The sequence below is a fragment of the Enoplosus armatus genome, chromosome 6 (genome assembly GCF_043641665.1).
Source record: "Enoplosus armatus isolate fEnoArm2 chromosome 6, fEnoArm2.hap1, whole genome shotgun sequence".
Lineage (NCBI taxonomy): Eukaryota > Metazoa > Chordata > Actinopteri > Centrarchiformes > Enoplosidae > Enoplosus > Enoplosus armatus.
Genome location: NC_092185.1, coordinates 13,965,581 through 13,993,131, shown reverse-complemented (window position 1 = coordinate 13,993,131; position 27,551 = coordinate 13,965,581). Strand labels below are relative to the sequence as shown.

At 42.2% G+C, this 27,551-nt stretch overlaps 1 protein-coding gene across 1 annotated transcript; it reads left to right on the top strand.

Annotated features, from left to right (window-relative positions):
- Positions 1 to 11,983: 11,983 nt before the first annotated feature.
- On the top strand, positions 11,984 to 17,516 carry LOC139286294 (coiled-coil domain-containing protein 136-like). Its single transcript, XM_070907036.1, has 4 exons — positions 11,984 to 12,263; positions 14,577 to 14,651; positions 15,844 to 16,146; positions 17,395 to 17,516. The coding sequence occupies exons 1-4, from the start codon at positions 11,984 to 11,986 to the stop codon at positions 17,514 to 17,516; spliced, it is 780 nt and encodes a 259-aa protein (XP_070763137.1).
- Positions 17,517 to 27,551: the final 10,035 nt, after the last annotated feature.

Below are 27,551 nucleotides of genomic sequence, written 5' to 3'. Positions count from 1 at the left end.
ATAACATAAAAATGCATCCTGCATCTAGCAAAGAGCCAGCAGTCTCAAACCTCAGCAGGCACAAGCTCTGCAGCTCCTACGCTGCAGTGTCTGTGACCAGAATTAGAAACTTCCAATGACAAATACATAGAAATAGCCGGTAGAAAATTTTCAGATTTATGGAGACATTTATCATCAAGGTCTTCATATAAATCACCTCTTAAAATTTCCTAATTCAAAGGCACCTCCAATTTCTTTTAGTTGCTAGGCAACTGTAGAGCACCACAGTGATGCTTGGAGTTAAAGGCTGGCAGCCCAGTGTTGTAAAATGGATTGTGGGGTGAATCACTGTCTTTTACAGCGCTGAGGTTCCATTACATGGCCAGCTGACAGTGACAATGATACACTGACACTGGAGAGTAATTATACAGCCTGTTTATCCTTCTGGTGGATCCACAAGCAAATTATGTATGCTATTTTACCACAGCCACTGGACAAGCAGTTAACTGTTAGAATCATTAGGGACAATTTTAGAGATTTAACAACATATGGTACTTTTGTTTGAGCGTGGAAAATTTGCCCACATGATACTTGATAATATTTTAATTTTGCTCTGTCCATCAATGTCTATGAAGTCTACTTAAAGACTGCATGCTATATGTGATGTCTGATATTGGTTTGTATGTGTCTGTGTTAAAGGCTCTTTTCTTTTACCCTGTATTCTACTCGCACTATGGGGCCTTGATACAGAAATGAGCTTTTGGATCCCCTTGGACCATCTGTTCCTCCTGCTCTCTGTGCATGTGATCCGTCACCTCCAATTCTTATTAAAAGCACACTGCAGACTACACATGGGAACATTATATTTCACCTGGAGACCCAAGTACTACCTGCCCCAGTTTTGCTCTCATTTTCATTTAAGACTTTGCACCATGTAAACACAATATCACTCCTCTACAAGAAGCTTTAGGATGAGATAATAATGATAATAATAATAATAATGAAGTCATTGTTTTACCTACTGCACACTTCCTTCTCAGCTCCAAACAGCAGACAGACAAAGTTAGCAACTAGCTATTTAACAGTTAATATTTCATGTAGGAGTTGATGGAGACCAAAATAGAGCTAAAAATAGAGTGGATATTAGACTTTCATTCATCCAGTGGCCACAAACACAACTCCAAATGAATCCCAATATTGCTCTGTGTCTGCTGATAAGTAGCATTTTCACCTTTTCACCTTTTTAAGGTAATGTCAATGTTGTGTTTACAGGTTGTTCAGTTGCCCCCAAGTGGTAAAATGTGAGGCATTGTCCCTGTTGGCAAACCAGCTTTGATTGTACTGCATGTCTGTTGATGTTGTTTGTTTGCTTTTTGTCTTGGTTGTTTTTTTCTTTAATCCTCAACATCAACCTGCCCAGAGACTGCAGATGTTGCCTTTTTATATTATTCTAAAAAAGTAACAAACAACAGTCTGCAGCCACGCTAGCTGCTCTGTGAGGAGGCACTTAGGCGCAGCAATGCCTTGAGGTAAATGTTAACGTCAGCATGCTAACATTTGCTATTTAACACTAACCACAAGGAACAGCTGAGGCTGATGGGAATGTCATAAGTTTTGTCTAAAAATATATAAGTTAAGTCTCCTTGTCCTTCCTCTCCAATCACATTTCTATTTCCCCAGGCCCTTCATTGCCATTTTCTTCCATCCACCAGGTGCCCTGAGACTTTCCCTCCTTTCCCCATCACCTGACTGCTCCACCATCTTCACACCTGTTCTCACTTCCCTCGTCTGCTCTGCAATTGCCGGGCCTTCCCGCCCACCTGCATCTCATTCCCTTATCAGCTACTCTCTACATGTACCGTCCCAGCTCCTTTGTCAGTTTGTCCTAGTTGCTATGTTTCTGTCTTGCTTTGTGTTTTTGCTTTTGAGCTTTGAGACGGACTGACATTGCCATCCCTAGAGCCATGGCTAAAAGAAAATCAGACATTGCATGACTTCCACACATAATCATATTCATGATGCACATTTTTGTGTAAATCCGTTTTCAAACACTCCCTATAATTCCACTCCACATTACTCGAATGGAGGATGTTGAATGTAAAACCACAGATTGCAAATACTTTAAGAAACTGTTGGCCCTTTGTGTGTTTGTGTCTCTGTGTGTGTTACACGTCAATTACAGGCTCACATTCCTGAGGTCTATACTGTAGCTGTGGGCGCCCTGCATATGACTTGTTGAATCTGGACAAAACAAAGACCTCAGTATAAGTGGAAAGGACAGATTCCCTGCGTATGACCTCACACTCTGTGGGACAGCTCTCTGTAACAACAGCTCATCTCTAACACACTCTTATTCCCACCTTGGTTGAATGGCTTCTTCTAGATACTTTTTGTAGTTTGATTTTCCTTTTTATTGTTATGTTTTTTTAGGTATAGCTGTCGTATGGGTGGGGATTGCCCGTAAAGAGAAATTGGAGAGTGTATCTTCCAAAAGCACAGCATTTAACAATCATCTTAATGTACTTTGGCAAATAGCTTTATAGCTGAGTCTTTGTGAGCTGTCCCGAGGAACTTGCATCCAGCCCATCTGGTTCAGCAAGCGGTTTCAAACAAACAATGAGAATTATTTTGCTGTTTGACCATGGTTTGATGGTATCTGCATTCCTTCTGTGCCCACTCTGCTCTGCACCCAGGCTCCTGCCACACTAGAGTGACACGGGTGGATTGAAGCCAGACATTGTCAGCTCATTATCAACACCTTGTCAGCCAACTTTCTCCACTCCGCAGCTCTCCCTTTCAGTGTGTGTGTCTGTGTGGGGGGGCTGTTGTTGTATGTGGTAAGGAGACTGTGGGATGACATCAAGTTGAAAGATGCCTCCATGTTCAGTCTCCTTGTCGGGGATTGCAGCTGGCTGCCTGAGGAAAGCTGCACAGAGCCACATTGAAGGAAGTGCTTATAAGCAGGCATCAATCTTTTCAATCTGGTACCTTTTATCGTTATAACGTATTGTTGTTATCTGTCTCTGAGAAATCACTTGCTGTTTATCACAGGTACAAACAAGCACATGTGGAGACTCAGACACAGACTTTCTGCCTCTTTCTATTTCCGTTTCACAAACTTCTCGTTTTGCTTTTTACATTTCCTCTTTCAGATGTCGGCAGGTTTCATATATGTGTGACTATCTTGTGTGTGTGTGTGTGTGTGTGTGTGTGTGTGTGTGTGTGTGTGTATGTCTGCAAAGCACTTCCTGCTCTCTGACAGTGCTGTGATAGGAATATCCTCCTACTGGGCCAGCGAACATTTAAGCCTGGCCCTCCTTTCCTCTCTCTCTCTCTCTCTCTCTCTACGCTGACATATTTTCAGACTGTTTCCCAGCACACTTCACTTTTCTGGCTCCTCATGTGCTGCACAGAAGTTGCCAGATGTGATAGGAGCTGAAACGGAGAGAAAGAGAGAGAGAGAAAGAGGTGAGAGACAGACGGAGAGAGAAAGAGATGTGTGTATGTGTTTGAAGGGTAGTGATGAGAATGGGGGGTCAGATGCTGTTTATAGCATAAGAGCCACTGTTCGTTAGCAGTTAACAGAGAGAGAAAGCGAGTCAGCAAGAGGAGGGGAGGAAATGAACAATGGAGGGGAAATGATCAGTAATCTGCTGCTGTAGCTGTCAGCCTCCACTGCAACAGCCTGTCTGGATCTCATTATAGGTAAATTCATTTGGTTTAGGGGCCAAGGCCGAACGTACACGAGGGTTTGAGGAAGCATGTGTGTGTGCAGGAAAGCACAGATGAATGATGAAGGCTGTAAGTAGCCGTAAGACGTAGTTTGCACACTACTACTAGTAGTAGTTTGCATACTTACTTTGTCTCTGTGCACTCGTCTTGACATATATTCAAATCCTTGACTTTGTTTATTAGGAACTACAAAAGACAGTTGGAATTTACATGATAAAATATATTTAGATTTATCACCTGGCAGCTAAATGCATTGCTATTTTGCCAACTCTTTCACACTGGTGGACTGAGCTCTCCAGTTATTTAAGACCTGTTAAGGTCTGCCATAACATCAAAGGGAAACTCCAAGATTTCCATATGAATCTTGATTTTTTGGAAACATTTACAAACTTTTTCAAAAAGATATTATCTGTATTTTAATCCTCATTTTTGGTGTATGTGCATATAATATGTTGTTTCTGTGTATTCCCTTAGTCAGACCATGTAAGTGTAATGATGGTTAGGTCTGTGGTATATATCCATAATAAAGATGGAGAAGCAAGAAGAGGCACTGACAAGAGGCAAGACGTTGAGAGACGAGAGCAAAAATAGTGTGTAGTGTAGACCAGGCAGGGAGAGAGAGAGAGTGTGTGCGAGAGGGAGAGAGGGAGGTCTGTGCAGGGAGACGGAGCTTGCCGTCTGGAAAACAGCATCTTTCCCTCCACTCTGCTCCTCCCCTCTTCCCTCTCGGCATCTCTCCCACGCTCTAGAGCTCAGCCTTCAGCTCCCCGGATCCACCCAAATTCTCCAGAGGTACAGCCTGTTTGTGTGTGTGTGTGTGTGTATGCATTGAAGCCTGAGTGTGTGTGCGAGTACTTGACGCTGCACTCAGTATTTTCCGTGTGTTTCTCTCTCTCTCTCCCTGCAGCTGAGGTGGGCGTGTGGAGCCTCTGACCCTCTCTCGCCCACTCTCTTTCTCTGTCTCTCCCTCTTTGCTGCGGCTACAGGGGGCTATGGATGGACTGCGTTTACCTCCACTCATCGAGGAGGCTTTGGACTCTACAGGTCTGTGCAGCTGTTTTGTCATTGTGTGTTTATCAGTGATTCTGTGCAGCTGGATGCCGTGTGGATATTTTTAGCCCTGCACTACAGATCAGATGTGATCAGCTGAAAAAGGTAGAGGGTTATGTTACCTCTGTGTTAACTTCTAAAGTGAGGGATGGGGTGATGAACTGAGGAGGCGGAGGAGCTGGAGAGAGGTGGTCAGGTGGTAGGAGGTGGGGAGATTGTTGTGGAAGCCCGTCTTTATTAGGAGCTGTGGTCGAGCAGACAGACTGACTGACGAGAGGGTATTACTGTCAGCTGAGGCATCTGTGGACATTTGACGGAGGCTACATGCTGCCAGGTAATGGATGGCCGGCAGCCAGAGGCAGGAAATAATGTAGTCATTAGTCCGTGCTGTGATAAATGTGTTGCATATGTTATTCTGAGGCTGATTGAGAATTTATGCAATGTGGAGTCATGCAGTGTTGGATTTATTTTAGTTCAGCTTTTAATTTTTTTTTATACTTTATGCTTGGATTGTTTTCAGCTCACACATTCCTGTGGAAGACTCGCTTTGCAAGTAGTGGCTGTGTTGAACAGCTGCTATTAAGCTTGTTTGGTAACTTCATACCACTGAATGTTGTTCTATGATATTTGGCACAATGCATCTTCATACACAATCAGCACTGTGTAACTGGGTGCAACAGTTCAGGGAAGAATGTGAGTGGAATGTTTTTTTTTGTGTCTGTGTGTCCCAGCAAGGAAGAAGAGTGTGTTGTCTGCATGTTTTGAATGGGCGTGCAGACAGACCAGCTCTGTGTGGGACACTGCTAGGAGGATGTTTATTGGTGTGGAGGGGCTCAGAGAGAACCACGGGTCAGCAACCCTTTGACCAGTGGCCAGGTTGCCAGAATCTGGCTTCCTTTTCCTGTGTAGTATTGTCCTAAACTTGAACTTTCAATAACATGTATTGAGTGGATTATTTCTTAAAACCCACCTGCTCTGCAGAGCAAGCTGTAGACTTATTAAACCACTTTGCTGTAAATGTTCAGTGAGTTATTTCCTTTATTACATTCATTATGCTGAAGCCGGCGTATTGACCATCATAACATGGACTCTGTCTCAGGAGAAATTCGTCCTCCCTAACAAGCTTGTTCCTGTTATCTTAACTATGGGGACCTCTTTTCTTTCATCACAGCCTGAGGCATGCTTTTAAAGCTGGAAATTCAGCTCCTAGTGATGGCAAGTGCCTGGCTTAATGTAGCGTGAATCCTGACTGATTGACCGTAATAAGGATAGACGTACAGCAAACGAAAAGTGGATTGAGCGACGGCTAGTATTAAGTTGTATCTTTTTGAATTACATACACTAGGGGATCTAAATGGATTAAAGTGCATTTACTCTGTCCTGGCCGAGGTCAATTCTAGCTAACAAAAGGTGGCTTTGTCCTGAACAGCTTTTTCAGTCCTGCTGGGAATGAATATAACACTGCCCTGGAAGAACTGCTTCTACAATCACTTATACATCTACCAACAGGGAATACAGATGCTCTCACACAAACACACGCTCCCACTGATCAATAAAACACCATCAGAGGCTGATTTGACATTTGCAAGCTGTCTGTGTATCTTACAACCATCGGCCATATTGTTCCTCTCACTTGCACGAGTAGTCGACCATATCTCTCTCCATCCTTCTCTCTGCTTTCCCACTCAATATCTCTTTTCCCTCTTTCAATTGCAATCCTCTGCTCTCTTCAGCGCCCACACACCCTCCAACACATACACACACACACACACACACACGCGCACACACACACACACACACACACACATGCACGTGCATGCGCATGCATAGACACATGCAAACCTTTGCACCTGCCAGTGCCTCAGCCCACACAGCATTTCTCTCCTGTTCTCTCCTGCTTTCCCTTCGCTCCTCCCCAGTGTTGTGCCCTCACGCTGTGAAATTCACATCAGCAGTGATACTCCCCAAGGGTGCACAAACTCTGGAACTAATAAACAGCAAAGTTGCTGCCTTAGACAAACTTTGTAGATCTAGGAGCTGCAGAGAAAAACAACAATGTGAGATTCTCAAGTCAGTGTTTAATATGTCCTGTCATGGGGCTAAATGAAAACAAATCTTGCGTGCTTTTCCACCCTGAGGCATCCCAGCTCCATCTCTCTCAGCCCTGAAACCCTGAGACATAGCTCCCTGTACGCCCCCCCCCCCCCCCCGCCCCCCAATCAGACTTTTAGTGCTTCATTTTAAAACAGGCTTTCAAAGCACTCTGCAGGTCCCTGACAAAATTGAGTGTGCCACATGTTTTTGTATTCTCTCTTCGTTGCATAATGGAAAAAAATCTTAAAACTTTCAAGTGAATAGAGGAGGTTCATGAACTCATGTGACTCCTTCTTTCAGCTTATTCTATAGATTTTTTAAAAACCTTTCTTCTCCCTCGCAGAAATGCTCTGCATTGTCAACCTATCATTAGCGGGCCCTCTCTCTCCCTCTGGGTCTTTATCCTTTTTTGAATGTGGCAGCTACATGTTGAGCTGCGGTGTCTCGTCTTTTCTCTGTGATTTAAGTGATGTTAAACCTTCCTGAGAGAGATTGCATTCAGGTGGGAGGCACTGATTTGTGATCTAATGGATTATTACCGTATCACTTGTTTTCATGCTTTGTTATCTGTCGCGCTTCATATCCCTCAATGGAATAGCTACACAACAAGCACATATATACACTCACACTGCATCGCCACACATATTCCCATAAAGAAGCATATTCCCTGAATCAATCACCTACCGTATGTACACACTGACACAGTTATTGTGCACGCTCATCTAATGAGATCTAATTATAGCACATTTTACAATGCATCTCTATTCAGTTGACCCACTTTCTCTTATTTCCCTTTGAAAGTGCAAACATGGATTTTCCATTTAAATAACAGAGTGGCTCATTAAGTCAGTCCAACTCTTGGGTGCTGGTGGTTGCAGTTTCCTCTCTTGTCTTATCCTGTTGCTGTTGTTCTTCACTCTCCCTGGAGTCATCAGGCTCAAAGTACAGAGAGAGAGAGAAAGAGATAAACTCACATTAACCTCAGGAGACCTCCACCCCTGTAGCTCGCTCAGCATCTCGAGCTGTTGAGTCTCACGCAGTTTGAAGTTCGGCGAATCTCATGTGATGATGACCTCAGTGTGGGCTTCATGAAGGGACACCCGATAAGCTCACTCGGGCTCTCACTCTCTGTGGGGAAAAGCAAACGGCACACAGAGTTTCCATGTCGAGCAAAACTGTGGATAAAAACAGCTTTATTACCACGGTGACTTTCCATATGGTGAACCCCTGGGTTGTTGGTGTGCAGAGGTCACCATGGAGATGAAGTAGTGTATGGCTTCACCTGACTGTTAGTTTCATGAGGAAGGGAGCCGCTCAAGTGCCCACATAACTCCTTCTCCTTCCTCTCGCATCTCTCTTATTGTCTTTTTGCTCTCACACAGTCTCTCCATCTTGTTCGACTCCCCCTCCCTGCTCCGTGTTATGTGTTGCTGAGGAAGTGTGCCAGTGCAGGGGAAAAGCTACAACATCAGTGCTGGGCTGGCTTCAAAGCTGGGGTAGGAGGGGGTGGTGTGCATTATGCATGGCCTCCTACACAGCCGCAGGGATCCATGGCGTACGTACACATGCTAAACACATGCAGTTTAAACACAGCAGACTTGTGTTATCATATGCTGTACGTCTGCATAAGGAGTTGTCATTTCACCTTGACGCATTTTTACAATTTTGATCTTTCTTTCTGCTTCATGTAATCAGGTGCTACACGATTTCAACTGTGGCACAAAGCATTTTTCAAGAGAGAACCTTCTCCATTCTCTCCCTGTGACTGATAGTTATATATGTAATTTTACAGTATTGAGAAGAACATCTGGAGTCAAATCAGCTGTGAAAAGAAATGACGGCTCACTGAAACAGGAGCTGGAGGCTGTCTACAGGTGTAGTGTGATGGGTGCCTTGTGCTGAACCGAGCTTGACAGGTGCTGCTGGTGCTGGCAGTGTTAGTGGTTCGTGTGCAGCATTTTTAGGTTTGAAGATTTCTCTGTGCTTCTGTGTATAAAGTGTATGAGTATGTGCATATGAGTGTATATTGTGTGTGAACACCTCGCACCTGTGTGTGTGTGTGTGTGTGTGTGTGTGTGTGTATACACACCATGCAGGCTTGTGTATCACTGTGTTATGATTTCTGAGCACCACTTTTGGTGAGCTTATATATACATACTGTATCTTGTTCAGTATGTTGCTATCTACTCTATCACTGAGTTTCAGTCCATGCTGCATATTTAATATACAGAACTCAAACTGCAGAATAACACTGATTGTTTTATGGAGAAAGGCTTTCCTTTGGTGCCAGATTAAAGCTGCTCTATGTCCCACTTCCACGCCTCTCCCAGCATGCCTCTGTTTGCTAAAATCCTCACTCTGCTCCTCAATTTTGCAAAGTGCAAATTTCATTACACTCACTCCATCGCTGAACACCAAATCAGAGGCAAAACAAAGGGCTTGTGTTGCCACATTAATGTTTAAATGTAATCTCAGACAGCTTTTCCGAGATGCTGACAAAGAACACTCAGCCTGCTTGTTGTCTCCTCTCTAAAGTGGCACAATGTTTGCAGTGACATTCTCAATGTGTTTTGCTGCAATGTGATTACGAAGGAATGTGCTGTGGCTAGATAAAGCCATCCTCTCCCTGGAGCTGTAACACCGCTCATGAGATGGCTCTCCAGCCTGTCCCTCCTCTTGTATGCATGCAGCGTCCATGTCTAATGCAATCCCTGCGTGACTAAAGATCAGCACTGTGCCAAGCATGCAGTGGAGTGATCACAGGTGTCACTGCAGCTTATTGTGCTGCACAATGTGTTTGACATTTACTCACAAGGTGAGGTGACAAAACTTCTTTAAGGAGTGAAATGATTAACAAGCTGCTGGGAAAAGCTAAGAAGGCAGACTTATGGGAACACTGCGAAGATAGTAGGGGTGGTGCAGAGTTGATGAATAATATGTTGAGAGGTGCCATGATAAGTTAGAGACTAATTCCTTTGCAAATATTCCGTCACAGGAAGTTGAAGAAAGTTGAGAAGGGTTTTCTTGCCCACCACATCTGTTCAGAATTAGCGGACGCCCTAAAAAAATTCTCAGTGCCCAGCAGCAGTGCAGAAAGTGTGTAAATAGTGTGTACGATACTTCATTCTTGCCGTGTTTTCACTGTAACCTGACTACAGTATCTACAGTTTGTTTCTGCTCAGCTGTAGTTTGTGCCAGTCTGAATGCTACAAAACCAAATAACTAAAATACAGAATAAGTCACACGAGCCAAAGCTTTCCGAGTTATTGCACCCTGAGCTAGACATCCTGAAGGATTTGGATGTGAGTGATATTCAGTGGGAAGCCTCTTTGTCTCTTGATGGCCTTTAGCTGCTGCCGGCTATACAAGCAGCTCCGGCCCTCTCACTGCCACACGGCTCCAGCTCTCTTCTTTATGACTAACTCATTACAGCAGCATCAAAGTTTAATGACAAAATAGCCCAGTGCTCATGAAAACTCTCACACACCTCTCAGGGACTGCATTGTTTAAATTAACATTATTATGAGACAGGAAGGAATGAGGATGAAGCCTGCTGCTAATGTCACACAGATAGGATAAAAACAACATGTTGCATGTGGTTGGTTGTGATGGAAATAGTTAGATCTAGTGAGGGGAACAACAAGGCAGAGAAATAATTACCACAAGAAATGGAAGCATCCCCTGAGCCAAGATTACACCAGTGAGCATCACTCTTAATTAGGTAGGTCTTTAGTTAATGCTTTACTCTGTCCCCAGCTGCACCGTTTTTATCGTCACATCTCTCTATTCCCATCTCTCAGCAAACACCATTCCCCCCTCCCATCCTCACTCTGCCTTCAAAGTACAAACAGCAATTTCGAGGTACTTGGAAACCACTCAAACATGAATGTGTGATGCGACATATCAATTTATTTCTAAGATGGACTTGACCCTGGAGGACATGTTATTGGGAAACAAGAGAGAAATGACAGCAGGCCAGTGTGTGAGATGTAAGCAGAGTTTTCTGGGGTGAGACAGCAACTGAGGCACAAGTGATCTTTTACCTTTTAACTGCACCTAAGAGCAAACTGACCCTGTGAATATAATCTCCATTTAAAGCTCTGGCCTTTCCTGCCTCACAGCAAATCTCATCTGACTAATGGCAAAAGACTTTTCTCCCTCGTCAAATGGGAATTTACCGTCATAATGTTGTGCTGTAAAAGATGCCCTCCCTTCTTGTTCTCTGACCTGCAAACCAACAGCTGTTGTAATGTCGAATCAAGTTCATTAGTGTAGCCCTACATGTTATACAATTGTCTCATTGGGCTTTCCAGGCCCACATTAACAACAGCTCCTGACCCAGCCCAGGCTGTCTGCAAGGACGGGAAAAAACCCCCCAAAAAACAGCAGACCACCATGTAATGTGTGACACAGTGTAATACGAGAAAGACGTGTGTTTGTCACATCTCTCCTACTGTGAGCGCTAGCGCTGTTATTATGAACTTGCATTGAAAGAGGTGCATTGCTGAGTGGTGAGTCATAGTGATTGCTTCAGCATACAGGCCCACCTCCCCCTTCTCTCTCCGCATTGTGTCAGCTAACTCACTCCACCTACTGGTCACATTTCAATTCACTGTGCAGATAGAGGAACGTAAAACAAAGTGATTTACTGTATGTGTCTTAAAATTGTCATCAATATGTGTTGTATATTAATATTCACTTGACAGCTAGATAGTATCAAAACTTTGACACACTTGACAGTTTTAGCTTTTTAATCTGATGCTTTCTGAATGCATGGATTTCGTGTTTCTATTAAAATCGCAGCTCTAATCTCATAAGAGGGTTGTTAGTGATTTTGTATATTTAAATTTGTGTGTTATTAAATTAAGGTACACGAGTGGAATAGAGCCTGGTGCACAAATAACTCAGTGCCACTTTAATCACAAGATGGTGCTGTTGATTCAAAAAAAAACACAATCTATGCAGCGTTTATAACATGACTGAATTTGGGTGATGACAGAGGGGTTTGTCACCTGTAAACATCTCTCTCTGTCTTCATCTCTTTCCCTGTCAGGCATCCCTCTCTAACACCGCTGTCATCTTTCCATCAGATGACCCGTGCGATCTAAAAGCAGAGTGCAGCCCCACCATGGACAACGAGATAACAGCGAAGGAGAGAGGCGTCCTGGAGGAGAACAACGAGAAGGAGGAGATGGACCAGGAGAGAGCTCAGGAGGAGGAGGGGGAGGAAAAGAAGCTGAAGGAGGAGGAAGGCGAAGGGGAGGAGAAGAGGAGGAAGGAGCAGGAGCCGTTGACTGAGGAGCAGGAGCTGGAGGAGCTGAGGGCCCAGGTGCTGCAGCTGCTGCTGGAGCTGGACGATGCCAGAGAGACCTCCAACAAACACCAGGAGAGCTTCCATGAGCTGCAAGGTGAGCCCTCCAGCCTTGGATGTGGCTGTCAGCACTGAGACTGTATTCTTATACTATTTATTTATTATTTAACGCATTGTAATATTAATCTTCTTTTAATTTCTTTTATTCATCATTTACAGCCATCTGACGACCTGAAATCAAGATATATGAAACTGAATGCAAACGTCATCCACATGCCATAAATCCTGTCATCCTGGGTACAATTACATACATTTAAAGGGAAAATCTGCAATTTGTCAACCTGGATCTTATTCTCATATTTTTGTCCATTAAGACTATTAGTCATGGCAACATCTCCGTGAAATGCAGGCAAAAATCACAACGATTGGGGCAAAGAACCGAGGAAGCTACAGCACAAACAAAAAGAAATCATCTCAAACATTTATGTATTTTTGAGTAAATCCCTGTGGCTCTTGCAGTGAACTACATCAGTTGTAGCACAATTATCCACAACTGGAATCTTCTTTAAGACAGTCTCCTATAATATCCGTATAGCGGCAGTCAGTGAAATCCAACGCAGTGTGCACAGTGTGTAGCTTGTTATTTTACTTGTGCAATTCGGAAGCATGCAGACACTTGACATCATCTTGTGCTTGCTGCTACTACTTCCTTAGCATAAACACAAGCTAAACTGAAAATGAGCCCCAGACTCCTACAAATGTAAGCAAACTGGTGTGCTTGCATAAATGTGGCGGTTAAATCGGTGGCAAGTTGACCAAAAAGTGAATACGTCATGCGATGCAGGGGCTTGTTTCACCAAATTTGCAACATGAGATAATTCCGTCCCCCTTTAATGTTGACATGATTTACCATTCAAAACAAACAGTATACTTGCAACCCAGACATGAGCATGACGCGTAAATATATCTGCAGTTTGGATTCGACAATCATTTTGCCACCATTTTCAATCTGTGTGTACACAGTGCTCGTTTTTGAAACTGGCCTCATTTCACTACAACCAGTAAACAAAATTGTTACGTTTCTTGAATCCAGGTTTCCCAAATCTCTGCAGTGGAGATGGTGAGTAAAATGTTGATTAGAGCAAATAAACGAAGTGGACAAAATGTGAAAATAAGATCCAAAGATCCATTGACAAATAACAGAGTTTACCCTTTAATCTCAACTGAATTATCAATGAGCAAAACGTTTAGAAGTTTTAAAAAATCACAATGCAATTAAACACTAACATTTATGGCCCCTCTGCCATCTGGAGTCGTCCCACTCAATCAACTTCATTTATGTTGTAAGGTGTCATGGGAATGGATTCCTGTTTGGGTAATCTCAACCTTAATTATTATCACAGCAAAACACAATAAACATTTCACTTTCCATCTCAGTGATTGTTTACATTTTCTCTACTCTTTCCACACAACCTACTTGTACTTTTCCAGACGTCTCCTGTTCATCACAATCTAGTTGAACACGTAGAAGCGTAAATGTTTATATGTGGTCACTGACACGGTCAGTTCCTCATAGCCGCTAAATGGAGCATCACATCATACCTTAGAATTGATGAGCTTAACGTTCAGGGACACTAGCAGTGAGTAAGGCCTTGGGAATGGGGCTACAGTGCACCAGTGCGTGCGTGTGCGTATTTATGAGTGTGTATATATGAGTGTGTGTCATACTAAAAGACATGGCGTGGTGAGCTCAGTTGTTTGTCTGGCAGCGGTAGAGGCATTCCTCAGACAACTGTGTGCATGCTGAGGGAAGCTTCTAGACTGGGTGTCCTAGACCTCAACGAGAAACCACTATTGGTCAACAACTCCCACTGGGAACAATCAGCTGTTCAGGCTGCTGGCAGCTGCTGGCAGCGGGGGGTGGGGGTGGGGGGTGGGGGGGTGTTGAGACCACGAGTGTCTGCACAAAATTTCATGGCAACCTTAGATGTTGAGATAAAAGTGATGTCATACACACACGTCAGACTTTGCCATCCCTAGAGCCATGCCACTAGTTCCTAAAAATGTAATTTATCATTATTGTTATTAATTATTTAATGTAAATGTAAAATTCTTTATTTGCTCTGCTGTACTTAAACGTTATTAGATCCAGGAAGAGAAGACTGTCTAATAAAACTGATATTTATGAATGAATATAATATGAATACTGATGGTCCCGCTCACATTGTATTTAACACACAGACAGACACACAAAACTGCTTGTGTCATTCAGCCATGCCTCAAGGTTGAACAGCTTATCAAGTTGTCATCTTTCCTGCTGAAGTGACATTTTCCTCTTATCTCTCCCTGCCCACTCCTCTCCCCTCCCCTCTTCACCTCTCCTCCCCCCCTCACCTCACCTCTCCACTAGGTCTGTTGGAGGATGAGCGTCTGGCCAGTGCCCATCAGGCTGAAGCCTTCACACGCCAGATTCAGAATCTACAAGGTATCAACATCAACAACAACAAACACTTAGCAGTTCTGTTCTTTGATAAAGCCATACAACAGTGACTATTCAACAGCAGAAACAGGAAGAAGCATCAAAAATCCAAATCAGATATGTTAGGCAATAGTCAATGCAGATTTGACTGTAAGCTAGGGATGTATTTGACAAGAATATGTTAAATGCTTGCAATCGTTTGGCTTATTGATTTGAGGGCATTGTTTTTTTTTATATACAATTATTCTTCAAAAAGCCTAAATGAAACATGTTCTCGGTCATGAGGGAACCAACACAGTACAACTCATCCAAAAAACCCAAGGATACTGGGCGGCATGGTGGCGCAGTGGTTAGCACTGTCGCACGGGAGGTGAAGCTGGCTAGAGCGGGTTGGGGGTTCGATCCCCGGCTGCCCCCGTCATGTCGAAGTGTCCTTGAGCAAGACACTGAACCCTAAGTTGCTCCCGATGGAGACCAGCACCTTGCATGGCAGCTCGGTCGACATTGGTGTGTGAATGTGTGAGTGAATGGGTGAATGAGACTTAGCTGTAAAGCGCTTTGGGAACCGTGAAGGTTGAAAAGCGCTATATAAGTGAGATCATTTACCATTTACCATTTATACTGGCTTTGGCTAGTAATAGATTTTTCCCAACCCAATCCGACAAAGAAAAATAGAAAAAGCATCAGCGGAGAATTTTTTTTAAAGCTGCCAGGAATTGTTCGGTTAGTTAAGTGAATGACAAACTATTTTCTGACGCATCTGCCTTTATGCAAGGATTATGACTAAACTGCTTTTACTGGTTTTATTGACATTACCTTGTATTATTGCTCTTATTGTGGTTGTTATTGTGAGAGGTGGTGAAGATTTTCCTTTCCTGAAAATACTTGACTAATAATCTGAATCCGACCCTTCAAAAGAGTCTGTTACCATCAGTTACATCAGCTCCTCTCAAACAGTACCCACACATACAGCATGTACACACACACACACACACACACACACACACACACACACACACACACACACACAAACAGGCACATGCACACCACCCACACGCATAATCACATGCAGGCCCACTGATGCAAAACCTCAGGTAGGATTATATACACACACATATACACCCATACTGATGTTGCAGTCTCACCCACACATCCCCCTTAAAGAGAGCCTAACCTTCTCCTCCTCCTCTCCCCACAGCCCAGCTGCGTTCTGTGCAGGAGGAGATGGACAGCCTGGAGGAGGAGAAGGAGAGCGAGCTGGTCGAGGCCCAGGAGGAGCTGCGTACGGCTCAGGAGGAGGTGCTCCTGCTACAGCAGGCGGCAGAGGAGGCGGCGGCAGAGAGGGAGAACGACATCGCCTCGCTGCAGGAGGAGCTGTGTCGCCGGCGGGCCGAGCTGCAGCGCCTCAGCGAGGAGACCCAGGAGTACGAGCTGGAGATCACCACGCTGAGGGCCGAGATCAGCATGAAGAGCCAGCGCAGGGTGGCTGAGAGGAGAGAGGGTGAGGGACGAGGAGCATGGAGAGGACAGATCTGTGTAAAAATAGAAGAGAAAAGGTATAGACAGGTATAGATGGATGTCAGAGAAGACAACATTGTTTTACTCACAGTACAACAAAGTTAAAATACAATAAGTCTTGGTTTCACACCTCATCTTCACACCTTACGTAAACAGCCATCAGTGAGAAGGACACACTAAAAAAAACCCTGCTGTCTCTGCTTGGTACTATGGAATTCATCCAGCTTATGACTTGCACAAATAGCCCATGATCAGTCATTGTGCCTGATATCATGAGGACAAAGCATGATGTTATGAATGTTTTATTCCATGCTCACATCATGTTAGCATCCCGCAGTCAAGCACATAAATCATTTGTGGGGTTTAATAAATATTGCAAATTACAAATGTGACTGCTGAGTGTTGCGAGGGGAGTGGTGTGTGTGTGTACATGTGTGTGTGTGTGTGGGTGTGCATTTAGGATACCAGGGACATGAAGTCATGAGGGGGAGGGACACACACTTCTAACACATGATGTCATCGCTGGGCTCTGCAGCTGAGCCTGGGGTGGGACTGAGGGAGGAGAGTTCGTATAGTTTCATTGTGTTCTTCCATGAAAACCCCAAAATGTATTTTATATACATTTTATATACATACTGTGAGGAACTCACAGTTCCATTCATCGTAAAGGAATAGTTTAAAATTTTAGGTTTCTTGCTTTCTTGACGACAAGACAAGTGTGGTTTGACATGGGGTTCATGTGCTGGATTATTTATTTGACCTGTACCAGTAACTTCCTAAAGTCTCAGCTGGTTGCTTGGCAACAGGTGCCAGCCAAGAAATAGTCCAGCACATAACCCTGTGTAAAACGGCAAATTGCTGTCTTTACACATCCGTTTTTGTTTGGATTAAACAAGATATAATATCTTTATTAGTGAGCTTTAGAGGTGCTAGTAGGTGGTTTTGTTACTGTTGGAGAGAGCCAGGCTAGCTGTTTCCCCCTGTTTCCAGTCTTTATGCTAAGCTAAGCTAACTGCCTATAGCTTCATATTTATCAGACAGATATGAGAGTGGTTTCAAGCTTCTCATCCAACTCTTGGCAACAATGAGAATAAGTGTATTTGCTAAAATGTCAAACTGTTATGGAATAGTTTGACATTTTAGGAAATACATGTTGTAATGATGTTGAGATGAGCTCTACTGTCCTGCATCATCTTATTATCTTCGCCTCTGACCTTCCTTGTTCTGTCAGGTGACGTGGACCTGCTGAAGGAGGAGTGCCGTATGCTGAGGGAGGAGTGTCAGACGCTGAAGGAGGACAACAGACGTCTCTCTGAGAGGCTGCAGCTGCTGCAGCGACAGAGGACATGGTGAGAGGTCAATGACTGCTCACTCATCAGCTGTGCTTACTGGATCAGCTGGAGGGGGATACCCTCTGGAATACTACCCCTCGTCACAGCCATTCACGTCATGTCTCATTTAGAAAAGACCGGCCACCTGTTTAATCACTGCAGTAAAACTGTAATATCATACGAGGGATTACACATAAGTGTTGAAACCATTAGTTTGTTAATTGATCAGCAGATTGACAGAAAATGAATCGACAACAGTTTTGAGATTGAAAGTTAATTCTGGACCTTGAAAACGATCTCCCCACAACATCTATTTATTAGCTGCTCTGACATTTTTTGCACGATCTTCCTCAGCAGATGGAGAACTGGGCGTACTCCATCTGCTGAGGAAGATCTTGTGACACATCGAAAACAAAAGCTAACTTTATTTATAGCACTATGCAAAACAGAAGTTGTGCAGTGCTTCAAAGGAAGAGACTGAGAAGAAGAATAGTACAGGGAGAAATAACCCACAAAGTAACAGTTATAAAATCAAGAAAAACTCAAAGAAAACTATGTGTGAGTTTTAAGATGCTTTGTAAAGATGTGCACTGATTTGTCTTCTCTGAGACTTAGCATAGCATGATCACCAGAGCAGACACTAAATGGACCTTGTGATGGGATTGTTTTTAAAACAACAACAAAAAAAAGCTTAATCAAATTGAAATGCCAAATATTCCCTCGTTGCAGCTTCTAAAATGTGACTTGCTGCTTATTTACATCTTTTTTAATTTTACTTTTAGAAATTCCGTTTTGGTTTTGGACTGTTGGTCAGACAACAAGCAATAGAAAAATTGTCCTTTTTCATTGTTTTCTGACATGTTATAGACTAAACAATTCACTAATAATTGAAAACTATAATTTTGAAAATGACAATAATCCTTAGTTGCAGTCCTATTATAAGGCTGGCTAAATACATGTGGCTTCATGTCTGTAACAGAAATGCAAATAATGAAAAAACTGTTTCTGCATCAGCTTTCAGACTTTGTGTATGCCATAATGAGCTAAGTAGCTCTCTGGTTATCACATAAAAGAGCATAGCAACCTTTGATCACAGAAGTTATCAGCCCATTTGAAGCCCATTTCTGAGCTCTCAGATATTTCAGCTGAAACTGAAAGTACATTGTATTCTTCACCATTACTCCTTTCGTCCAGCTCCAGTGTCTACCTGTCACTGAAAGAGGAAGATGCAGGGGAGGGCACAGAGGGGAAAGATATGGAGACTGGCCCAGATGAGGTCATGACAGAGAGCTACATGACCATGGCCCAGTCTGGGAACTGTCGCCTTGTGGATGCCTCCATCCAGAAAAATATTTCATTTGATGGGAAACCCATGACACCAACCGGCTGGAACGGAGGCGTCGGGGAGATCTTCTCCCTCAGAGACCAGCTCAAACAGGCAGAGGAGAAGGCCTCGCAGGTCCAGAGAGAGGTATGATGCCTTAGTGTTGCAGAAATGCCTGGGGAGTTGATTATGACTAAAACAAGTACAGATTTGGGTCAAGCATTATTAGCTAATTCTATTTTTTGATTTTAGCTACGATGATTTAAATCAAACACAAATTGGTTTCAATAAATGCAATCAGTCCACTACTGTAACGAAAAGACTGAAAATTTGACCTTTGTGTCCTCCAGTGTGACGGTCTGAAGATGGAGCTGCAGGAGCTGCAGGTACTGTATGACTGCAGTCAGAAGGAGAGAGCAGAGCTGGAGGAGGAGCTGCAGCGCTGCAAGGCAGAGCTGGAGAAGCTGTCAGGGGGGGCTCAGGTGAGGGACAGACATGAATAACACAGCAGTATACAGTTGGTATCAGAAGTAGGAAACAACTTTAAGTAATTAATGATAACAATCTTTAGGACATTTAAGTTGTGTGTTTAGTTCTGCATTCTTGACTGGAGATTCATAAATAAGCAGGTTGTGTTGTTTCTAATTCTTCATTTATTTTAAAATGAACGTGAACTGGAAGTAGTTTCGAGAATTTTCAGCCATGATTTCTACGTGATTAAAGAAATATAATGCTTTTTCTTTGCACCCACACTGTCAACTAACACATAACACGCCTCACATCACACCTACTGTATCCTGTGTCTTTTGAGCCCTCTTCTTATGTGTCTCATACTGTAGCAATATATGTTTTGATATGAGTTGACCTGGCCTGTCAGCCCATATCAGTATTTATTGTGTGCTTTGGGCTGGGAGACCTTTCTCCCCCGCTGTGTCTGTGGTCTAACTTCTCTGTGACAGCTATGCTTTAATACTGTTGTTGGACAAAAACACAAAATCTGAAAAAAAGGCATGCAGGCATCAAGCAAAGAATGCTTATTTTATCACTGAATCCGATTTCCTACCATATGAGTGGTTTCTGTTCATTTTAATAAGGTGTTGTATGAAAGTCAACTTGCAGTGGGATGACCCTGTTTTACTGTTGTAGTGTTTTACTGTTGTCATAGTTACACTATTATTGCAAAATAATAGTTTGAAATGGTTTTGAGAAATCAAGCAGGATTTGTGTTTTCAAGTGCTAACGGGAAACTTCTTAACGCAAGAAGACCGCACCAAATTCCTCGTCGTCTATATTTGTCCTCAGGGTTTCACTTTGTTGACAACACAGTTTGTGAACGCAGCATAGTGTGGCACTTGAATGCACCAACCCAAGTACAATCTGCAGTTACAACTCCATTACCACACAAAGACAGAGTCAATATTCTGCAAGTTGATTTTCATACACTTTTAAAGGGAATGGATACCAATGGCTACCTGTAAGGAAATGGAATATGCATCCAAAAATATTTAAAAACAAAACAAAACAAAAAACAATGCTGTGTTTTGGGAATTGTTTGACAGCAATGCAAAGCACTGTATGTGTGTGAACACTAATATTGTCCTTTATGTTTTATGTAGTTAGAAACAAACAGGACTAAAACTCTGTGTTTTGTCTACAACAGCCGTGATGAGATGTCTCTGCGTTGTGTCAAACTGTCTACCCGTGCCTGTCTCTGATGCTGTCCTTGTTCTCTGAATGTCCATGCCCTATCAGCCTGTATGATGACAAATTTAGCAAAACAACAAATGAACTACAAAATGAGGATAGAGAGACAAAATACCACCATACTGTATGCTGGTCACAACATTCATGCTTTCTGTCTTTCTTTTTTTGTCACCATAACATCACACGCAGCCAATAAATGCCACATATGACTGCTCACACATACTGGCATTGAGTTGATGTGTATGTCACCATATAGTTTTGCTTTGTTTGTTTAACGGGAAATGTAAATCACTCCATCACAACCCTTCCCCTTTATATCACAGCCATAGACCATGTCACACTTTTAATTTAGTGATTTGTAGTAGTGGTCCATTTGTGCTGTTGTCACACCATTTTTATCTGTGTATTTATTATTTGGGTACCTCAATCCATCCATCCATTCATTCATTCCCTTCATTGCCATGGTCCTTGTGTTTGTTTTTGTTTCCTCCTCAGAGATTCATCCATCCGTCTGAGCACCCTGTTCTCTCCATCCCCTTCATAGGAATGATTGTAATTGTGGCTGTGGTCTGGTGCTGGTTGTCGGAGCTGGCGTCCCAGAGGGCAAGGTATGGGAGGAGCTTATCGCTATCTGATACGTAATGCTACGTAAGAGTCTGTTAACCCAAATAACATAAAAAATATATAGTTTCCTGCATCTAGCTATGCAGATAGTTTTGGTTTTATTTGCTCAGGTTTTGAGATATCTATTTGTGAGAATTCTGTCTTACCCCGATATAATAAGTGAAAATAATTTCTTGTTTATTGTGGATAATTCACAGAAACTGTTCACACACCTTCAACAGCCTTCATAGGGACTATGTCTTCAGAAAAAAAGTAGTTCAATGAAAACTGTAAACAGTATATTGTGTGGATTATCCAGATTAATCAGGACACTGTTTCTGAAAAGACGTATTTCTGGAGAAAATATATTTTTTGTTATTTGGGTGAACTGACCCTTTAATATAAATCATTGTTCAAGATTAATTTAGAGGGGTGGTTGTTATGGGAGGGTCCAAACTGAAGTCATGCCAAATCTGAACATTTATGGAAGGTGGACGTGGGGCGGGTGAGCAGTTTGGCAAATTATAACAAAATATTTCCTTGAATGGCACGGGCTAAGTCATTTACAGGAATAGTTCAACATTTTGGGGAATATGCGTATTTGCTTTCTTGCCAAGCGTTAGATGAGAAGACTGATACCACTCTCATGTCTGTGCGTTAGATATGAAGCTGCAGCCAGTCACGGTTAACTTAGCTTAGCATAAAGACTGGAAACAGGGGGAAACAGCTAGCCTGGCTCTGTCCAAAATTCAAAGATACTCCTACCAGCACATCTGAAGTTCAGTAATTAATGCATTGGATCTGTTTGTTTAATCTGTCCACAAAAAGAAATGTAAAAACGATTTGTGGGAGTTAGGAGCACTGGCTAATTGTTGGCCAAGTGCTGTCTTCGTTGTCACCACATCCAGCGGAGACAGCATTTAATTGCTGGGTGGACAGATAAACTGCTGTTTGTCAAGAAATAGGAACAGCACATAACTACCCTAAAACCTCAAATTGTTGTTTATATATTTCTATTTGTGTGCGGATTAAGCAAACAAGCTACAACATGCTAATTAGGGAGCTTTAGAGGTGCCCGTAGGCTAGCTGCTTCTTCTTGCTTTATTTTTTATGCTAAGCTAAGCTAATCGCTCCAGCTCCATATTTAATGTACAGCCATGAGGGTGGTAACAATCTTCTCATCTCACTCTCTGTAAGAAGGCGAATAAGCGCATCTCCTAAAATGTCAAACTATTCCTTTCAAAGCCCAGAACGGTTCATCTATGGCTGATACAGTAGATACAGCCTCTACTGACTCTTAATGACACTCTTTTCCTGTCTTCCCTCAGGGGAGTGAGGTAGGTTGGAACTCCATTTTGACTATCACTGCCGCCACAGCAGTGCTACTAATGATGACTAGCTTGTTGAGAGCTCTCGTCCGATGTTGATTGGATGGGCAACAACTGCACAGGGACAGACGTCTGCTTCAGACCAGCCCTCGTTCTCTCCTGCCATGTCTATAGACTGAACTGGATTTCTCTAAATGTGATAGAGCTAACAACTGTGTAGTAGAAAATGTATGGAAGATGTTGTCTCTGATGAGAAGGTACTACATGCACACATAGACTGAGGGTGACGCGCTCAGAGTCATTTGAGATTGAAGGCGGCTGCGGTGACGAGTAGACCTGCAGAGAGCCCACATGAGGACACGATCTCACTCCACTAAATGTATGCTAGTGCTGTGTCATTCCTCCTCTGTGTCTGTGAATATTATTTCCCTCTCCTTTAGCTAACAATGTGATACAATGAAGGTTTTGATTATTAATGTGCACCAAATGGTTTTCAATTTATTTAACCATTATTTATTTATTTGTTTGGTTTAAATATTGTTCATAATTGTCTCGGATTATAATGACGAACATGGAGTCTGGACGTTTAATGCACTGAAAACCCTGAAATGTACTTATGCCCTTTAAATATCTACAGAAAGAGCAGCTTGCATTTGTTGTTAATGAGTATCAATTACTTGTTGCTTCCCTCCCAAATACTAAATGCAATTAATCTCCTACCACTGCTTTTCTCCCCCACACAAGTTTGGAATATCAAATTGATTTCTTTCCATGGGGAACACCACTAACATGCTATTACAAGGAGAACAGGTTTGGCTAACAAACACCTGTAAATGTAAGCTCAGTGTATAAGGCTGATGTTTAACCCAGCTCGTCTTCACAGTGTTTTTCAGTTATGTGCTTATCTCCAGGCTCTGTCACTTCCGTCTGCCTCACGGTTGTTTTGTGTCTGACTCTGAAATCAGACAACTTCCCCTTTTAATTATTAGTTAACCAAGACGCTAGAAAGTCAGTGCAGTGATTCACCTTCCTGTACTTGCTCACAGGTCACTTTGAACATCTGAAATCTTACACCCACAGCTACATTTGTGCACTTACAACGTGCTAATTAAGATAGCTCCACAACCTTGGGGGCAAATTCTAGGATGATCGAGCTATATTAGTATGATTCAACTCAAGTTTGATTTCGATGGAGAGAAATGCACTTTTTGTCCTCTCCAGCAGGATTTAAATGGCTTGTTTTTTCCAAGTGCACTGTTGTTCAGATTTATGATCGCAGGTTGTTGTGAGAATGTTTTCTGATGACACGTAACAGGCAACAAACTGCTGATCTGATAAACACCGGTTGACATCCGGTCACATAGATTAAACCACTGATGCGACTGAAGTGAATGATCAGGGTTAGTCAGCTGTGAGGGCATTTTAGAAACTGATATGGTTCCAATGTAAATAAGAAAGTGTCAGAAAGATTTAGCTAGTTTAAGCATCAATTACAATAAATATATGTACATGTGGAAGGACTCCGATTATTGTTTACATTTGTGATATGTTTTTTTTGTGAAAATATTTTAGAACTGACAAAAGCATGCTAGAAACCATATAGAAGCACAATATATAATTTATGTTGATTCTGTCACTTTATATTTCATGTAAATAGATGTGACATACAGTACTATGGGAGAGATATTTCTTAAATCCATTTGTACTAGCTTTGTAGAAAGTTTATTCTATTTTGAAAGAGCATCGTATATTTGATAGCCGAATTATATTCTGTGTAAATGTTTATTTATGGTGACGTTACTCAGAACAACTGCTAGCACTGCTGATCATTTTCAGTACCTCTTTGTACAAAGGTGGTGTAGTCATTGCATGCATTTGGATTGCATTTGACCTTAGTTGCCAGAAAGAGCAACATGAGTCCTGGTTTTTCCAGTCTGTTAAATTTCATTAATGTATTGAAATCTTTTCTGAGACCTTTGTCATAAAACAGAACCTTGATAAGCAATGCCTGACCAATGTTATTTCTGCATATGAACACTATACTAAGGAAATAATCTGCCACTGGACTGCAAATGTTGTCATTGTCTATTTAAAAATATGATCAGTTTGAAATTCAATTCCCTTTGACTGCAATGGTACATCTGAATGTTGTCTGATTCAGAACATTATTTTTCATTATTTCTGAGCTTATTTCATGAATTGTAACTTTGTCATAGTTTCACAGGCTTCTGTAATGCACAGTGTTTCTCAGCTTGTTGCTTTACATATTGATAGCATTGTTGTTTTCAATATAGTCGTGGCTCTTTTGTTACCTGGAGGTCTATTTTGTACTGTAAATGACTTGAGAAAATAAATATAATCACCCCACATGATGTCTGAGAGCTTTCTTTTCTCGGGAGGTGGCCTCACTGGCAGTCACAGTCTCAAGGATTTAAGGTCTCACGCAATCCCATTCATGAAATCACGAGGAGTCAACCTGAGTGAGAACCGTCTCTCTGCTGGCGTCGCATTACACACGTTGAATGGATATTAATAAACTTCACTCCAGAGACGTGACATAAGCTCACAGACACGGATTCTTTACAGATGGCAGGAACTGGTGTGTCAACGTTGTTGATGAGGGCCTCTACACTCATTACTGCTGCCAGGACTCCTGACTTACTGAGTTGAAGTGTGTCTAATTACCGAGAAGTAGTCTGGATGTACAGATCTAGTCATGGGGTACAGTTAGCGTAATCCCTCACTGAACAACCTTCTGTCACTAACTTAAGTTAAATTAGTTTCCAGAGTCTGCTAATATTCCCAACAGATTCTGAATCAGGTTTCTGTCTCATTCTGTGTCAGAGTTATGGCCAAAGAAATAAAAAAAAGTGTCTTAACGGTCGAAATGTCAGAGTTAGATCACCAGTGAAACCTAATCAACCGGGCCTTGTCCTCGGGCCTATCTGTCCAGCAAATTCACCCCAAATCCCTTCTTAAATATTTGATATATTCACCTGACAGACTAACAGGGAAAAGGCTGATTAAAAAAGGTGGCAAGCTGACTGTGAGAGCAGCCATGGGCAGCCTCTGGGGATATAATGTCAACTGAACAGCGTCCAGGTCAACAGATGTAGCCCAGTGATTCTGGTTTAGTTCACACATACTTTATACTTCCCATCAAGGGTGGGATTACATTGTATTATTATGAGACTTCATATACCAAAGTATAAAAAACCATACTGTAAAAAGAGTTAAACTTATATATTATAATTTAGAAGAATATTTCATGTAGGTCTCAAGCTAAGTTTTCTAAGCATTCATTTACACACAGTGGTGTTTCCTCAGTACTGTACTGTATTTAAGTACATTTTTGAGGTCCTTGTATTTAAGTTGAGTATTTTCATATTAAGCTACTTTATAAACTATAACTCTGCTACATTTCAATGGCAACAACTGAAGTGGAAATCAAGGTTTAACATACAAAATGTATGGTCAGCTAATACAATATGATGCATTGTTAAAGTAGTAAGAAAAAGTTTTTACTTTGCCTAGCTACAACATAAAATGCTGCATACACAGCAATACATCAGTAAAAATAATCCAATATCATAAAATAACACAGCTACTGCAATTTTTATCATTATTGGAGAATATTCCTAAAATTATCCTAATCCTAATGCTATCACATAGATGTCTGTCCAGATGTCTGTCACATAGACTGCTGCACAGTCTATGTGATAGATTGTTTTATGTGATTCATATATGGAATTGTTCTAAAAGGAAATGGCTAAAATGGTTGAGGAATAAACTAAAACTCTAAGAGTGTCTTATTAAAAGGTGGGAAATCAACACGTGGACCCCTGGCTGTGTCCAGACTGAGTATCCTAAGAATGCCTTCTGGATGTGTCACAGCTATTATTACCTCCCACTACTTCATCAAGGATGGTGCTGGCATCTGGTGTCACTGCCGTGTCACTGACTGCTGAGTCACAACACCCTGACAGTCCAGGAACCTGCAGCAAACACAGTATTCATTGGAACTGACTCATTTTAGATATAGATGATCAATTTTACTATGCACACACACACACACACACACACACACACACACACTGACAACTGTCCCAGTGTGTTTCTATACACAGCCTCATCTTCAGTCAATGGATGCTGTCATGTTGTCACTGATCAGAGTTGGAGATGACACTAATTTGTTTTCAGTTAGTTCAAGAAGTCACTTTGTTCTTGTTCGGTAAAAAAAAAAAAAGATTCTTATGTGGTCTGGACAGACATTTAAAAGAAAAACCACTTAAAATGTGTAAACTTTAAAATTATGAATTTAGTTAGTTGAAAGGTAATAACTCTCAGTCAGTTCTTGTTGGTGACATAACACACAACATATTTCCTGCTATATATTTCATTACTGTGGTTTGACTTGAAATCCAAATAAACTGGTTTTCTATAATATCAAACATCCTCCCATAACCTCACTTGAGCTTGTATTGACCTTTGCTTGTCTACATAGAAATGCATTTCACTCAGGGGTGGCAGATAGCTGTGAAACACACGTAATACAGTTGCTTCATCTTCACCAGGGTGACCTCATCCTTTAAAATGTTTCTCTCTGAGGCCTCAGTGAGAGAAATGAAGGTGCAAAATCATCCTCTGTAAAGAAGCAGCTTCACAACTCCACTTCTCACTTTCTTTTCATAGTTCAATTGTTCTGCCACTTGTGTGACACACATTCGCAACAATCGTTGAGTCCCAGCCCCCAGCCGCCCAAATAGGAGCGCCTAAAAATAAGGCGCATGCCGCAACTGTTGCGCTGCCCGGGGTCTGACCAATCACTGCCCCATCCTCCCCGTAAACCGACCCCGACTCCCGTTATCCTTATGGATTAGCAAATAGACTATGATCACAGAGGCTGCGTGACGTGGCCCTGGGTCCTTTATATATCCAACTCTTTCCTCCTTCAACAGTCAAGTTAAACAGAGTCAACTCCAACAGTGCTGCTGCTCCAGCTCACCTGCCACGAAACCCCATTTTTCAGAAAGCGACATTCTTCTCGGGGCCATATTAGAGAGGACCGACTTGTCAAGAGGGTGCCAATTAAAAAAAA